Source organism: Bos grunniens, chromosome 16 (genome assembly GCF_055505025.1).
Source record: "Bos grunniens cultivar Pamir isolate PY7600 chromosome 16, Bosgru_T2T1.0, whole genome shotgun sequence".
In the NCBI taxonomy this organism is placed as follows: Eukaryota; Metazoa; Chordata; class Mammalia; order Artiodactyla; family Bovidae; genus Bos; species Bos grunniens.
In genome coordinates, this window is record NC_141180.1 from 41,122,254 (window position 1) to 41,139,675 (window position 17,422).

General features: G+C 46.0%; 1 protein-coding gene across 9 annotated transcripts in view; it reads right to left on the reverse strand.

Annotated features, from left to right (window-relative positions):
• C16H1orf105 (chromosome 16 C1orf105 homolog) overlaps window positions 1-17,168 on the reverse strand; it is an 82,196-nt gene extending 65,028 nt beyond the window's left edge. For 2 of the 9 annotated variants that reach the window (XM_086344662.1, XM_086344663.1), the window contains exons 1-4: window positions 16,454-17,164; window positions 9,611-9,685; window positions 7,333-7,400; window positions 4,736-4,803 (exon numbers count right to left, since the gene is read on the reverse strand). In XM_086344662.1, the coding sequence (XP_086200788.1) occupies window positions 4,736-4,803; window positions 7,333-7,400; window positions 9,611-9,685; window positions 16,454-16,630 (388 nt within the window). In that variant the 5' untranslated portion in view covers window positions 16,631-17,164. Of the gene's footprint in view, window positions 1-1,367; window positions 1,746-4,735; window positions 4,804-7,332; window positions 7,401-9,610; window positions 9,686-16,453 lie in introns of those variants that run through there. The other 7 variants (XM_086344667.1, XM_086344668.1, XM_086344661.1 and 4 more) reach the window with 6 other exon arrangements.
• Between the last annotated feature and the right edge of the window lie 254 nt (window positions 17,169-17,422).

The window sequence follows — 17,422 nt, forward strand, 5'->3', positions numbered from 1 at the left end:
ATCTGGGGAACACCCAAGGATTCTAGGTGAAGATTTCCTAAGGAGATTTAGGAAGTATTCTATTTAAGTAGATAATATTCAGATTACCTCAAAAGCTCTAAATAACTGTGCTGCAGGCATGCACCCTCCTCTAACATATGGGAATGTGTGCCCCAGATCCTTTTACTGGATATGTTAATTTGCAAAGAAAAAAGATAAGGAAACATTTTCATCTGTCCTTCGACAACTATCTGAAATGGGATCACAATTCATGCACACAGCCTTCATTTGAAAGGAATTGCATTCTATTTTTGGAATTCTTGAACTCTAAATGAACTGAAACCAAGAATCCATAGCCTACCAGGAATATAGGGTAATCAAGAAAGCTTTTCCGGCTTGGGGGTTTGTGTGTCTGTGCATGCACGCATGTGCAAGAAATGAGGTCAGTTTGGTCACCAGGCTATCTGTTAGAGACTTCTGAATTACATTCTTCAAACACAGCACAGAGGTTCATTCCCACAGGTTGGCCCAGTGCCCATTTAGACAGGATCTTGGGATTCCATAAGGCCACTGCCTCCTAAGTAATGGAAGGGATCTTTTTTTACATGAGCCTTCCTGAAGCTGGGCATGGAGCATATATGCCCACAAATATAATATTACAAGCCTAGAATTTTCCTTTGTCTCACACACACAGACTGTGACAGAGCTGGATATACATCCTCAAACCAAAGTAACCAAAATACAGAATAGAAGCATTTGATTTGAATTTGATTGAACACAGATGAGAAGAACATCCGTTACATTCCAGACACTAATGGAGGTTACATGAGGAAGGCAAGACAAATACTTTTTCTGTCCTCAAGAGTAAAAGTGAAAAAAGTGAAAGTGTTAGTCGCTCACCTATGTCCAGCTCTTTGTGATTCCATGGACTCAGCCTACCCGGCTCCTCTGTCCATGGAATTCTCCAGGCAAGAATACTGGAGTGGGTAGCCATTCCTTTTTCCAGGGGATCTTCCTGACCCAGGGATTGAACACTGGTCTCTCACACTGCAGGCACATTCTTTACCATCTGAGCCACCAGGGAAGCCCTGGGTAGCTATGAGCTAACGTGACATGAACACACAACCTTCACCTACCACTTACCAGTTACCGCAATACAGCAACCTCTGTCATCTGAGTTAACTAACTGAGATAAGGACAGAAGGGTGACCACCATTTCTCTCTTTTATTCTTACTATGCTGACCTCCTGGAACCATCTCTGGCCTTCTGTCCTGAAAGAAGAATTGATTTTCACAGAAAATCCATGTCTTAGAAACAGAAAACTATTGTCTATTATAGAAACTCTTTAGCAAAATAAAATAAATGACACTCAAAAAAAAAAAAAAAATGACACTCAAAATGTTCCATTTTAATCATCACATGTTTATAATCATGTCCATTAAACTATTTTATCTTTAGGAGAAATGAGAAGATACTGGTAAGAGCTAGAACTTTAACAATGGTTAGGAAGGCAAAATTGAGTCATCTTGTTCATACTAAGAGGAAGTGATGTGAAGGCACTAGTGTCAGAAACTCACTGGGTGAGGTGGCTTTCTCTCTCAGCATCTGGAAGGTGATGAGTGCCCACCACTCACTGACTCACTGCTTTGCTCACTGGGCAGGGAAGAGAGTTGTGTCTCCTGCAGGGTTTCATAGGCATCTGACAGAAGTCTGTGGAAGACAGCTGTCCTGGGGCCCAGAATGGGCAGTCTGTAGTGAACGTTCTCTGGAGAACAGAGCAAGAAGGAAGGAGAGGGCTCCTTAGATTCTATTTTTAAAATACACTCAAAATAACTGGTGTCACCAAAGACTTCTCAACCTTATAAAACAGCTTCAAGATTCACATGAAAACCTTCTCTAACAGAACCATCTTACCCCACCACACTTAAGCTTTTACATATCTTGGTCAAAGAGGCCAGAAAAGAGTGTTTAGAAACAAAACTCAAATATTCAGAGAGACTGCCAATTAAATTATAAATGAAGATAATGTGCGACTGGAATTGTAACATGAGTTAAAGGGAAAAGAGGATACAATCCTCAGAAGACTTTTCAGGGACACACGTGTGGTTCTGCTCTTCAAACAAACAAATGTGATCTTACAAAAGCCAACAGTAGGGCAAATACACTTGTATTTCAAAAGGAACCTTCATTTTATGAAATAATTTATTTTAGGGCTCCTTAAAACTCTGGCTCCGTCTATGGGGTCGCACAGAGTCGGACACGACTGAAGTGACTTAGCATAGCATAGCATAGCATAAAACTCTTACCGTCCTGACCTTTTCTTTGGTTATCAGTTTATTTACAGATGGTTGGTTTATTCATTTTTGTGACTACTCATTGTGAAGGAGAGTACATCAGTGTCTAAAATAGCATATTCTCATCGGAAGTCACGGAATGACTAAGGGAGCTGGTGTCCTGAATTCTCTGGAAAAGCTCCATGGTCCAGGTGAATGAGAGCTAAGAGATGTCAGAAGATCACAAACCAGTTCAGTGTTATTACTGTAATGAAGAGGAAACCGAGGTACAGGGTCATGATGAACTAAAGATCAGAAGCCAGATCTCCTTAATCCTAACACTTCATGTCACGTCTTAGCCCCGGTGGAATGGTAGACCAGGCCAGGTGGTAGACTTAAGCCAGGTGGTTAGCAGCTGTACCTATGTTCATGGACAAGAGCTTGTGAGCGTTATGGAATTCTGGACTCAAGGCCAGAGTCAAGATGAAGAAACCCCATCACTTAATAGAGATAGGCTCTTTCCATTTACTTAGTTCTCACTAGGAATTATTGAGGATCTATGAAATTTAGCTGAATCCAGAAGAACACCAGGGATTACTGTCGTGATCAACAAAATGAGTTGGGCAGTCACTGGCAGTGATGTTTGCTGGATGACTCAGCCATTTGGTATTTGCAGCATGTCCACAGGCTATGCAACGTAGGGACACGTCTAAGCTGTATAAGCCAGCGGGGGCTGGGGCAGTGTCAGCAGCTTTTCTGGGTCGATCAAAAGTGAAGGCTGCTGGTACTGAGTGTCTGGCTCTCAGGGGTGGGAGTGGGCAAAATGCTTCTCTGGTTTTAAAGGTGGGAACATAGAGACCCAAAGAGTTTCAACAAGATAGCTAAACCTGTCTAGCAAGGCTAGGATCTAAACCCAGGTCTCTCTGTTCCTAGGCACCTTTTTTTTAACCTCAGAAAGCATACACAAGAGCAAAGCTCAGCTCAGAAGGGTCACGACTGGAATCAACTACCAATCTATCAAGCCTCAGCTCTAAAAGCACTCCCTGAAGTCCTACCTCCAAGACTGTGGTTCTTGGATGAAAACTATGGGCAAGAACAATGTCTATTGAGAACTTAATATAATCTACATTCATTGAGTCTAGCTCTTATGTTGGTAGTTGAAAATATATCCTCAGGGTTAATAAATTCATGAGAAGCATCTTATCACATTGTGCTGTAAAATCAGAAAATAAACATTTTTGCTTAGGGAAGGGCATGTAATTATGTGCGAGTACGTGTGCACACGTAGGTTTCGTCCTTTGTGAGGCAGACCTGAAAAAAATCCAGGCTTAAGGGAAACTCAGAATGAATGTGCGGCTGATAAGAGAGAACCCTGAAACCAGCCTCACATGGGTTCATTCGCCCAGCGTTCCCTAGGCTTCAAGAGAATGAGGTGGTTGCAGGCAGATGGGGGAGCTTTCATGAAGGACGCACTTAACTCTTGGATCTTCAGTCCACTTTGGCTAAATGACAGGCAGTAGAGAGGCCAATATTTCTGTATACATAAGAAGGAATTGGAGATCCACTAGAGTGGAAATCTCCTAACCTCAGCTGTCCACTAAGTCTCTGATCCTCCCTTTTGACACTGCTTCAAGATACCCTTTCTGTCCTCAAATTTCCTTTCTGATGTCTTCTCAGTTCAATTCTGGCTCTAACTCCCCTGCAACCTCCCAGGACAGAGCTTAGACTTTCCCATTAGTATGAAGTAAAGAAAGTGCTCTTGATTTTCCTTTCTATGTGTATCAAAAGAAAAACTGAAAGTGGCTTCAGTTAATCTGGAAACAGATGAAAATACGGACATAAAGTGACAGCCTCTGCTGCATCAAACCCTTAAATTACATCACTCCAAAGAATGACCCACCCCTCCTCCACCAGCCCTGTATTGGTTTCTCTAAAAGATAAGATTTATGTCAATGCTGAAGCCAGAGATAGAGTTGCTATCCTTTTATTCTATTACCAGCGAGTGAATGTAAGAATAGCACTGGGCAGCTGCCAGGAGAAGGCAGGTGCTCCAAGGAGCCTGTGGGAGGGAGGGTTCAGGGCTTGGGAAGGCCATTCCAGCAGTGTGGAGACATACATCCTTTCTCCCCTTAATTGGGGCTATTAGGACTGCCTGAGAAGGGAATTATCTATAGACATTCTTCAGCAAGTGGATTATGGGGCTCTTTAAATGGGGCAGAGTGATGTGGCATGGAGAGGACCTGGGAAGGAACACACCATGGATAAGGCCAAGTGAGGGCTGAAGAGGGGACAGGGAGGGCTGGAGTGAAGGGAGGGGTGTGGACCCACCGAAACAGGTCAATAAGCAGAACGTGAAAGAGAAGGGATGGAGAATGGGAATTTGTTCAAAAAATTCAGAAATTATCTTAGGCAGTAAACTTTTCATTCTATTACCATGAGGGTGGTATGTGTCTCCCTACAAGTACTCCAAAAGAAGGCAAACCTGTTAGGATGTCATCACGAGAACGTTTGGGTACAGTCTGGGCTTTTGGCTGATGGAGACTCATCATTCTGATGGGAAGAAGCAAGAATACACATTAGCGATTTGGCTAGGGCTTGGCAGAAAGGAATGTGTCTTTATAAATTTTAAAACACAGATGGGCTCTCGAACCCAGCACCTGCTAACTTGGTATTCAGATCACTTGGCTGCAGTGTGAGATGACTGGTCAAAGACCACTACTTCAGAAGCTCTTTTTACTTAAGTGATATTTTCATGGAGTTTGATAAAAGCTGCATTTAAAATACTATTTTATTTCACTGTCAGAACATGTATAGTCTGAAAATAGAAGGGATTAAGGAGAGAATCCTCCAGTTCTCAAGAAAAATGTAAACAACACTTCCAATCTACCTTTCAAGTGCGAAATTGAGCATATTTTTATCACAATCCTCCAATTTTGGAGAAAATGTCTTGACCACTGTCTATTTTTTCCGGAAGCTAAGATTGGAAGTGACTCTCAACCAAAAGGTGCTCAATTGCTCAGTCATGTCCAACTCTTTGCAACTGCATGGATGGTAGACTCCAGGCTCCTCTGTCCATGGAATTTTCCAGGCAGAATACTGGAGTGGGTTCCCATTTGCTTCTCCAGGTGATCTTCCTGACCCATGGATCGAACCCATGTCTCTGGCATCTCCTGCATTAGCAGGCAGATTCTTTACCCACTGACCCATCGGGGAAGCCCCAAACCATTTCTACATTATTTTAAGTTGTTTTTTTTCTAAAGATTGACCAATCTGTAAACTTGGATGAGCAAGCTACATCTCTACATTCATTTCTTGGTATCTATTTCAACAAAGATTTTTCCAAGATTATTTTAACTTTGCTACTAAAAATATGGTCAATCCATCCAGTTAATTTTATTAAATTGCCATTGGAGGATTCACTGGGACTAAGAAAAAGAAAAATACCTTTAATTGCCCATTTTTGGCAAACAAGAAGGTGGTATTTGTAAGACAATAGTTTAAGAACTGTCTACACTATAATACAACAAATATATATCTATCTGCTCATACTTATTTCCTCTGTCTTTTCCTTTCTCCTTTTCCTCTTTCCTTCATTCCTTCCAATCAACAAACATCATTTGATTCCCACAATGACTATAATTAAAGTCTCTTAAAAAGTATTTCAATGAAGACAATTTCATCAGCCTATATGCGTAGTGATATTTAGAGACTGTAAGGAGAGAAATTATAAGCTACAAACAGAACCAGGATCTTACGTTATAGTCACACAAGCTAAATCTCAGAGTAGGATGTTTTCTTTCATTTTACTAAAAAATAAAAACTAAAAATGACCAATCTAATAATACTGGGATTGACATGATTTTAGGATTGGTTCAGCCTTCACTCTAAGCTTTAAAGGAAGAAGAGCTTGGTTTTTAAAAAAATTAATGACTCACGACTTGAGACTTTCTTTAAAGTACCAAATATACAAGATAAATAAATTGGGTCAAAACTTTTCAAAACTCTCTTTCATAGAAGAATGAACTTTAGCTCAGAAATTCCCGAGTTTAAATAGTTCAATTTTCCATTTAAAGTCTGTAAAGAATATTTATGAGTTACATTTATCGTGATCTAAGAGCACTTATTAAGTATAGAGTTGGTGTAGGTAATGTTAGTGCTGGAGCCTGTCACATTCAAATGCCCATTTCCTCCACCACCATGTCTACTCGGGCCAGGACGTGGTTTTGATGCGTCTGAGTCCGCATCTTAGTTTGTATAAATGTCCCTGAACTCATACAGAGAAATATAATATCTACTACTGTCCATCCTAGGTTACAAAAGGGCCTATGTATTTTCCAACATTATTGCTCTCTGTAGAGGAAACAAGTTAATGATTGTCATTAGATCACATATAACTTTTTGGCTTAGTCATATGTAAAGGTCAGTGTAGGCTTACATTTCAACCATCTACTGCAAGGCAAGTCCACCTATCTTGGTTCCTTATCCAGGGTGACTCCATGTTTTGAGTTTTTTAATAAAATGAAAACTGAATTCTTCTTCCCTGTCTGGTAGTAACATGCAGGAAAAAAACCCCAAAATCCAACTAATCAAACTTTGACTGGACTTTATTTCTGATATATTTGATCTTGGTAAGAAAGCAGCAAATGACAACAAAAGGAATGGTTAACAGTAATTTTAGTCACTGCAGTGTATCAGAGGCTGTCCCAGGCCAAGAGAAGTAATGTGTAATCTCCCATATCTTACGGATTAGATATGTCATCTACATGGAAAATTTGTGTTTAGCTCTAAGTCATCAAACAAATCTATTCTATGCCTTGTACAGGTCTTATGAAGGTAGAAAGAAAAATTATAGTTTGTACATTAGTTTCAATAGCTGTTTAGGGAAAAGGTAAAAACAACTATTTTTTTGGTCTAACTGTGTATTAATAGTTTAACCAGAAAATGAAACCACTCAAGAAACTCATCGCTTAAGCATTCCCCAAACATTTTACTTATTATATTACTCAACCCACTATCCTATGTCCCCAAATGAATATAACCAGATATAAATCTGTGTCCTGATTTAAATCTTTAACTTACCTATGATTCATAATATTTGCAAAGGATAGTTTCCGATCATCTGGGATTATCAGAGTTTTTGGTTGCACCTATGGAAGAAAGTCACATGTGTAACAATGCCCAAAACTGCACTCTAAGTTATAGAAATAACATACCATCTTAGCAAACTCAAGTTGCATTTAGTGAGTCATTCATATATCATTTTCTCCTTTCTTTTATTGAATTTATTCCTATTTTAATTTTTTGCCACTATTATAATTGGAATAGTTCTCTTTATTTCATTTTTGGATTGTTCATTGCTAATACATAGAAATAAAATTATTTTTTGTACATAGATCTTGTGTCCCATAACTTTGCTGTACTCATTTATTAGCTCTAGTAAATGTTTTGTGGATCCCTATATATAAAATTTCTATATATAAAAAGGGTTTTATATATAGAAATATATATAGGGTTTTCTATATATAAAATCACATCATTTGAAATATGGTTTTATGTTTCCATAGTTTTAATTTCTTTTATTCTAATTTCAGTTTCTTTTTCTTGCCTTAATTTTCCTGACTAGAACGAACACTAAATGGTGAACAGAAGAGGCAACAGTACATATCCAGGTCTGTCCCTGGTCTCAGGGGAAAACACCCAGTCTTTCCTCATTAAGTTTGATGTTAGCTGTGGGTTTTTGGTAGACACCCCACACCAAGTTGAGGAAGTGCCCTCTATTTTTATGAATCACCTTTTTTGGCCGTTCCCCATGGCATGCAGGATCTCAGCTCCCTGACCAGGGATTGAACCCACGCCTCCTGGAAGCACAGTGTCAGCCACTGGCCCACCAGGGAATTTCCTAGGAGTCTTTTGATACCTTCCCAGCATCTCCGCTCCACCCCATGAATGGAGGGGTCTCAGTGACAAAGCAGTCCCCACCCCAGTCCCCGCCAAGAAGGAAGCGGAGCTGCTACTGCACACAGTGAGCCAAGAGTATTTCGCACTTATTTTCTAACCTCTTTTCATTTCCCCTAGGCTCTGCGAGGCCCGGTTCTGACAGCAATAGGGAAGGGCCCTTGGGCACTTTTGCATCTGAGGCGCTTCCTTTGGGCATTCCGACGAATGATAAAACCCTGCTGTGTGCTTCCACTTGGGCTGGTTTGGGCAAAAGCAAAGGTTAGAAAAGAGGTCTTGAGAGAGAGAACAGCTGCTGAGGTCCCCAGGGAGCCAACTGGCCAGGGCCTGCTTAGGCCTGGGGTCAGAGCCTTCTAAACGTAGACACAAGTGATTCCAGAAATAAGACCAGGAGAAATTCCAATCCCAGTTTCCCAGACCCCAGCCAAAGCTGATACTGAACACTGTGATCCTAATTATGCAGAACATGAATGGATGTTGTAACATCCGGGTACACCTTTGTTGGTAGCTTCAGTGACATTTCCAAATCCCACATGACAAACTCACAAACCCAGCGAAACACTTGCTCGTTGGAAGCATTTTCACTGTGAACTCATCAAAGGGGCCTCGCTCGTGCCTCCTGTTTGTCTTCTATTCCTCTCCCCTTTCCTGTTTCTGCACAACTAGCCTCACCTTCCTCCCTGAGTCAAAGAGGATCAGAATTAAAGAGATGCTTCCCAAACCCAAACCTAACCATTCAACTAAGTCAACCTTCAATCTAAGCCCGATGCTTTCTCAGAAGGCCCCTAACCTTGCTTCTTACACTGACCCAAGTCTTAACTCCAACACGTACAGCCTCCCTCCTGAAATACACCTCTTTCTTTAGCAACTCAGATGTCAGAGCTTTGTTCTTGAGGCACCCACATCCCCTAAATAGCCTTTTCTTTCCTAAAACTCCCCTGACCCACCATTCCCTACCACCAGCAACAAACAACCACCTGTAGCCAGGAAGTACCAGAGATTCTCCCCCCAGCTCCACCACCGAGGCGACGACTGAATGTATGACAAAGCCCAGGATGAAGCTGCTTGTGTCATGGCTGTGATGCTGAGTGTTGTGTTGGAGACATGTTAAGGCAGAGAAGAGGCTCCATAACCTCCGGCACCTCTGTAGGGTAGTCACCTGAGGCCAAGCAAAGCAGCTCAACTCTGCTTTTCCCCTAGGGTTCAACCTGCCTTGGTTCATCTGTGGTTCGTTGCAAATGGGGAGGTATATCATGTAAGGTGATGGAGCACCCAGGCTAGCAGCTGCTCATCTGTGGCCCTTCCTGCCAGGCTCCTGGTCTCTCTGCTGGGCTTTGGTGCGGAAGGCGTAGTGCTGTGCCCTGGGGACACCCATGCCCACACCTGCCATCCCCTCACCTACCATTTTCACACCTCGACATGTGGAGCACAGCTGCTTGTTTCTGATCAGCGTGGGGTCGTTCTGGTTCCACCCAGCCTGCAGAGAGAGACAGAGAGAGGCGAGGAGCTGGGGTGGCAAAGAAGTGGGGAAGGGGTGGAGGGGTGGGAGGAATAACAGTTACTTCTGCCACAAAACAGAGATGAACACTCTGGTCCCAGCCATGCCCAGGATGGACATTAGACTCAGACAGGGTTTAGACAGAAGGGGGTGAGCCACAGACTAAACAGTGGCCTTGGGCACCCGCATACAGTGGCACAGGCATCAGACAGCTGGCAGGGGGTGGGGTGGGGCAGGGTGGGCCTGGGGCTGAAATCCAGTGAGGTCCCTCTTTCCAGTGTGAGGGGCTTTCCTCTCTCATAGGTGACACTTTCCAAATGTCATACACAAGTCCCACCATCTTAACTAGTTGAGACCCTCTGATGGCCTGAGAAAAACAAATAGAAGACTTCTCTGCTGGCTGCAAACCTGCTTTCTCTAGTCTCTCTGAAATCCTATCCTCTCTTGTCAGGCCTTTACTCTGGGACGACATCAGCTCTCAAGCATACACTGTCTGCTACCACGAGGCCCTTCTGCACCACCCGAGAGCCGCCGATCAAGACCTGGGCAGAACTGGAGCTGGTGTGTGGGTCCTGAGCCCCTCTCTCCCCAGAGGAGGGAGGCAAAGAAACCACCAGCAGAGGGAGAGTGGGGCAGCCGTCTGCTCACTGCAAACACTGCTCTCTTTCAGACTCCATTTCTGCCAGAAGGGGAAAGGGTGGGCTTCGGAGCATTTCCACCTGAAACACAGGCTCCTCATTTGCATAGCTGGTGAAAGCTTGGTTAGGGAACAGATGGCAACTTGAGGTTAGTATCCCACGTAGGGATTCTCTCCTACCCTTTCCTGTTCACACTGACACCAGAGTCCTGAGATAAGATTCTCAGGAAGCGTAGCTACAAGGGAGAGGAGGGCCACAGAGACAAGCAGTCGGTTACTGCAAACTGAAGGCTTTCTCTCATTTGAGTGACCTGGCGGTCTGTCACTGCAGGAGTGCCCACCTGTGCCTTGACGCGTTCCTGCCGTCCAGCCAGCTGTGCAGAACAGGAAGATGGGGAATATACCTGTATGGCATGGGGAGTGCTGCGGCGTGCTCCTAACGTGACCTTTGCCGGACTTTTCCATGAGATACACTTGGGTGAGGCATTACTAGGGGTCTGAGGACTGTAAAGTATGCACCATGTTGGATTCTTCTGACAAATATTCAAAATACATTTCATGTTTATAGTCCATTTTCAAAGAATCAGCTCAAAGAATCAGTATTCCCACACTGGGCTGGCATGTGGAAGCATGACTGGGAACAGCTTAATCCATTCATTCAGCCACAAACCTTCACTGTGACGCCACCGCGTGGAGGGTGCTGAGATGGGGTCACAAAGATGAGTAAGGTTTCTGGCCCAAAGGAAGACCAGGGAAGAATACAGACTCATGTATTTGTCCTTTCATTAATGCTGGAGTGGGTTGCCATTCCCTCCCAGGGAATCTTCCCAACCCAGGGATCGAACCTGGGTCTCCTGCATTACAGGCAGATTCTTTACCATCTGAGCCACCAGGGAACCCCAGGTACTGAGGACGTGGAGATAAAGAAGAAACCATTTCTGACTGCAACCTGCTCAGCACCCAAGAAGCGTGCCAGTGTTGAAGGCAGAAAGATGCTGAAGCCACTGGGAGGAAAAGGAGGCCTGAGTTCACCTGGTGGGGGTGGGCGTCACGAGAAAGCTCTGAGGCGGGTTGAAAGAACAGGTAGTGCTTGGGTAGGTGCTGGATGTGGTGAGCAAGGAGAGGGGGCGGTGTTCCAACCTAGGAACACTGCGCAGTGACTTGGAAGAAAGACCTGGCAAATCCACTTCAGGTAAGTGAGGACAGCCTGGAATGGCCAGTTGTGTGTGTGTTGGGGGGAGGGGTGAAAAGAGAAGCTGGAGAGGACCCCCCGCAAACCCTCACCCTGACCCCGGGCTGACTCCTCTGCTCTTCTGGGCCCATTCAAGCTTCTACCTTCTCTTCCCAGATATCCTGGGCATGGGACCTCCTGGGGCCCAGGCTTCTCCCCCTGTCCCTCATGTCTTTGAGTTCTGAGACTAAGACACCTCTCTGAAACTGCGATTCAAGGCTGGATGTGCTAGGCATCACTGAAGAAGCGAGGGTACTTCTGGGGCTTCAGCAAAGAGACGGACTGTGTCCCCTTGGAGGACTCAGCAGGGGCTTCTGAAAGTGGCATCTGTGCTTGGTCTGAAAGGACAAGGAAGACCTGGATGGACGGAGGTGGGATGGGAGGGTGCTCAGCAGGTTTGTTTTCAGTGGAGTTAGAAGCAGGTGCTTATGTTTCCTGCAGTTGATTCTGCCCCTCTTGCAGACATCTGGTGTCTGCAGAAGAAAACACTAGGGCCTGCAGGGATTGGAATCACAGGATTCATTCCAAATCAAGCAACAAGCATACCAGGTGCCTGGCAGGAGCTTGCTAGTTTAACGAGAGTTGGACCTGTGACCTGAGTCCCACACTGTGAGGACTGTCATCCTTGGGAATCTGAGGGAGAAACATGTCATATATATTGTTTGATCTGGTTTTGGCAACTCCTTATCCTGTACAATCTAGCTTAGATTCTTCTTTCTCAGAAAGTCCTTCTCCTGACTCCCTTACCTGGGTGTCTGCCTCTCAGATTGCATCAAGATTTAGTATAACTCTTGCTGCAATCTGCACTGTTGTTCTGTTTGCTTTTTAGCATGTTTGTTTCCTCCTAAGAGCAAGAATGTATCTCACACATCTTTGGATATATAAGAGGCTGACTTCCAATCTTCTCACCACAGAGAACTCTTTTTATTATTTCCTTCTCATTGACTCCCAAGTTTTGACAGCTTGTGATCACTAGAGCAACTACCCTGCATCTCCTAAGTCCTCCTCCCTGTTTCATGTTGATCAAACACATACAGCGACAAATACAAGTTTCAGAGGGAAGTACTGATAATCACCACTGACCCAAAGTACTACCGGAATCTAGAACCTACTGTGTGGCACACAGTAGGCATTCAACACATGTTGGTTGAACGAATGTGTCAGTGTAAGCATTTTAAATGATCAGGTATATAGACATGACTAGCCTCTTTCCTGGAAAATCCCATGGACGGAGGAGCCTGGTGGGCTGCAGTCCATGGGGTCACTAAGAGTCGGACACGACTGAGCGACTTCCCTTTCACTTTTCACTTTCATGCATTGGAGAAGGAAATGGCAACGCACTCCAGTGTTCTTGCCTGGAGAATCCCAGGGACGGGGGAGCCTGGTGGGCTGCCATCTTTGGGGTCACACAGAATCGGACACAACTGAAGTGACTTGGCAGCAGCAGCAGCAAACATGTATGTCCATAAACCTCTAAAACACAACAGATGTGTGCAAAGATCATTACTGTAATAGCACTTTCTTCAGGGAAACATTACAGGACGCTTGTGTGCAACCAGTTCATGGACACAAAGTTCTTAGAAAAGCCAAGGCTGGAAGGCAAATTGCTCGGTTCCAGACCTGGCTCTGAGAGGCTTGACTGGGCGATCACTGAAACGCTCTGTTACTCCCAACCCCCTGCTGCTGCTGCTGCTGGTCTCTGTGGCCAAAAGGCCAGAGGCCAACTCTCATCCTGCCCACGCTTTCTAGGGACAGAAAGAACCAGTTTTTGACGTGTGGCTTCAGTCACTCTGCCAGGAAAGTGGCGGTATTTCTACCTGAGACTCACTGTCAGCCAATCCTCGCCCCCAGAAGAGCCACTGCATCCCTCCTCACCTGGAGAGGCGGGCGAGGGCCTGGAGGTGGGGGGATGGGGGGTAGAGGGGTGTCTGTGCAGTGTGGGAGGTGGCCGTGATGAGCAATCCTGCCTGGCCAGTCTATAAAGACACCAACACAGACTTTTTGGGATTGTGTTCTTTCTGGGCCTCAGCCCTGAAACCAAGGTCCTTCTACGTGAAGCCTCTCCTTCTCATTCCTGATTTCCTTCATGCTCACTCAGCACACGAGCAGGAATGGAGCATAAACAGGCCGGTGGTTCTAAGCACAGGCCCCCCGGCTGTGTCATCTGCAGAGTCGGAGCCATCAGGAAAAGAGGCTCTGAAATGTCCATGGGGCTCTCATTTCCCGAGCAGCTCTCCTCAGGAGAGCCCGGCCAAGGTGAGGCAGAGCTCAGTCGACCCCCAGGGCCAAAGCCTGCGCTTCACATCACCTGGAAACAGCCTCTTATCTGAGCTTAGTGTCTGCTGAGGCCCCTGAACTCTGGCTTGTGGCCAAAGTGCTGGGCCTCCTTGAATCTTAGAGGGAAAAAAAAAGAATTTTTTTCTCCCTCTCCTTCCCTCTTCCTCTCTCTGTCTCTCGCTCTCTTTCAGACACACACCTGTCCACCTAACAAAAACTGAAAAATGTAAGCACCAGATGGCGATTTTAAAAATATCCATCACAAACATGATTTGAGGGGCACTGACAGGCCTGCCTCCTACCTTCTTGCCCCACACCTGTCTTCCTTTCCTCCTGCTCACGCCTGCCTTAACTGAGACACCTCATCAACCATCACCTACTTCCACCCTTTTGGTGGACACAGTGAAGAAACTGTGGCTCAGACAGGTTAAGAGATTTGTCCAACAGTCCATACATGTAGTTTCTGTCATCCAGAAAGTTCTTTGGATAAAGGGTCAAAGAAAGACTACCTTTTTCCCAGGGGGAGAGAGAACTCTTAGTGTCCATATCAGGACATGATGATTCCTGCAGCCCTTAGAAGCCAAAAAGTAACACTAGAAGAACCACGTTCAATATTCAAACCAAAAGCCCCCATCATAACTACACATTTCCCTGCTCTTGGACAATAGCAACCATCTCAAAGAACAAAAGTGAGCATAGTATAAGAAATACTCTTACTGCTCACTAGGAAAATTTCAAACATACACGAAATGATCAACAGCCGTGTAACTATCACCCAGACTTATGAAACTTGGTTTTCATTTCATTATTTAGATCATTATTTATATCTAGATCATTATTTCAGGTCAGTTCTTTCCTTTAAAGCTTGGATTTGTGGTTATACGTGTTTGATCAACACAAACAGGAGACGGAATGAAGCATATGTGAGGGGTCATGAATTTGCAAAAACTGAGAGTCAATGACAGAGAAATAAGAGTTCTCAGAAAATGGGAAGTTGCCTCCTATAGTGTTCCCAGCCACATCTCTGCTGCTGGACGGTGTTTGTCAATGAGGGCTTTTTGTCACAAGTCTGCCAAAAGCAGTATGAATAATGTTCTCCTCTTCTCTCTGACTCGTTAGACTGGGACAACAAAGCCAGTTAAGGAGAGCAGATGGGGATGGGGCAGGAATGGAGTGGGGGGTACTTTGTACTCCATGGTGCAGGGTTGGGGGGAGACTCGGTCACAGCCCACCCAGTAAGCAGGCAAAAGGCTCCAGGGGCTCCCACCATGGCTCCCTGATCGCCTCCATGTTTGCTCTGCTGGGCTGTGAGCTCTGAGTAAGTCACCTCCTGGCCTCGATTGTCCAATTACCGTGGTCACTTTCTTCTCTCCCAGAATCCAGAGGAGTCAAGTACATGCCTGGAACAGGCAGGTGAAAGCCCTGCTGGTAAAGAGCTGCTGTGCAGGTGTTTAAATGGGGACATGTTCAGGCCTCATTTCTTGGTCTTCATTTTCTGTTTTCTTTTCTGTGAGCTCCACCTCTCCTTTTTTGTTTCCTTTTTGGTCTGTGTTGTCCCCTGACCCTTCTGTGTGTCTGGCTTCTGCTCTCTTGCTGTTTGTCTCCCTCCCCTGTCTTTTTGTCTCTGAGCCTCTGGTTCTCTGTCTCTCTGGTGATGCACTCAGGCGTCTGCTCCACACACACACTCGCCCCTGCCCGGGACTGCTCCTGGGCAGCAAAGGCCACTTGGAATGTGGATGTTCAAAGCGATAACTTTTGACCCGTGATGATGAGGAGGAAGGGAGCCAGGTGGCAGGACCTTTGCACCTGTGCCCTGGGGACAGGATCTCGGGGCTACCACAGCCTCCTGACAGGTCCCTGGTGTGGAGGAGAAAGGAAGAGAGAGGACAGTACATTCCACTCCCATGAGATAGAACATAGCTTCGCTCTAGAGAGGAGCAGCACATACATGCAGGCCTCAGGCTCGCCACTGACTCCGGGCACTGGATTCAGATCTGACATGAGGTACCCGCCAGGTGCCCCAACAGATCCCAGGGCCCTAAGAAGGGTGGCAGACTATGCCTCCCCCAAACCTGCCACATTGGCCTAAGCCTTGTTTTGAGCTAAGATGCTCTGTAAAAACAGCACATGCAAGAAAAGTGCTCTAACCTCCTCTTTTTCTTCCTAAAAGGAGATAAAACCGCATATACAAGACGTCCTAATACCAGAAGAAAAGAAACGTTCAGAAGATAAGAAACATTCTTATCTTCAAGGACAAGAAATGAAGCCAAGAGAATTGTTCTCCTCCTTCAGCCTCCTCACAGTTTTGTTACTCTTGCACAACTGCCTTTTTTGACACCTACTATAAAAACATTCAGATTTTGCTACTTTGGGTCTTCATTTCCTTATAAAGGCTCCTGTTTCACATAAAACTTATAGCATATAAATTTTTCTCCTATTAATCTGTCCCTTTAAATCTCTAGTTTAGCCCCAAACCCTAAGACAGCAAAGATAAAATTTTGCCTCCCCTACACCTGCTTGGCCTACACACCCGCGCACGCACACGCTCACTGGTGGAGGGTCAGTCTCTGACAAGGTGGGGGTGAAGGTGTGGGTGAAGTACCTGAGTCTCCTGTCGCAGCAGGAGCGATGGACTTGTGACCTCCTGGGTCTGCTCAAAGACCAGCCTCCCAGGCTCAGCCTGCAGGGCAGGCCGCGGGAGCTGTTGCTCTTGGCTTCCATCTAGTGGCCACATAAGAGTATTGCAGCCGTGAAATCCTAAACCAGGCCTCTCTCTCATGATGCTTTCCTCCCCCTCCTTAGAGCCTTAGCGCCTAGGATGGCACGGTGCGCTGAGAACCAGGGCAAACCCGCGAAGAGGAGGCGCTCGGTGGCAGCGGAAAGCCTGTCTCAGGAAGAACTGCAGAGACTGAGTGACTGGAAGGCTTCTTGCTGGCACTGCAGCAAACAAGGGAGCAACGCCGTCTCCGCTCAGGCCCCTCCGTCCCTTTCTTACTTACTTGCTTGTCCAGCCTAAGGTGTTAGGGGGATTCGTGCTTGACTCTCAAGCACAGCCCTGACCCCGCCACTCCCGTGCTTGTAGACCTGGAACGTCCCCTTCGTGCCCGGGCGGGGTCCACCCGCCTCCTTGGGTCCCTCCCACCCCGGGCCCGCACTCCTGCCGGCGGGATTCCTGGATGCTCTAGCGGCAAGCCCAGGCTCCAAGTCTTGGCCACCCCCACCCCCGGCCCTTCCTCCTCAGGTGGAAATAATATCTTCCAGATCCGGTGCAGGTGCCGCTGCTTCTCGCATCCTTCCCTCGCCCCTCCCCCAGGCCGCAGGTGACCTTTCCCCCCACCTCCTCTCCAGGACTTTGCTCTGAGTCCGCGGTTAGGTTCTTGGCCCGTCCACCCACCCATTTGTGTGGGTGGCATCTGACTCACTCATCTCTTTCAACCACATAACGCGAGGGCCCTGGAAGCGTTCATCCCCTGACCCAAGGGCACCGTGCCAAGCGCTTGGCGTGCCGCCTTTAGCAGCCCTGGGATTTTTCAGGTGGAGACACTGCCCACATCCCCCGGAATGCTCTTTC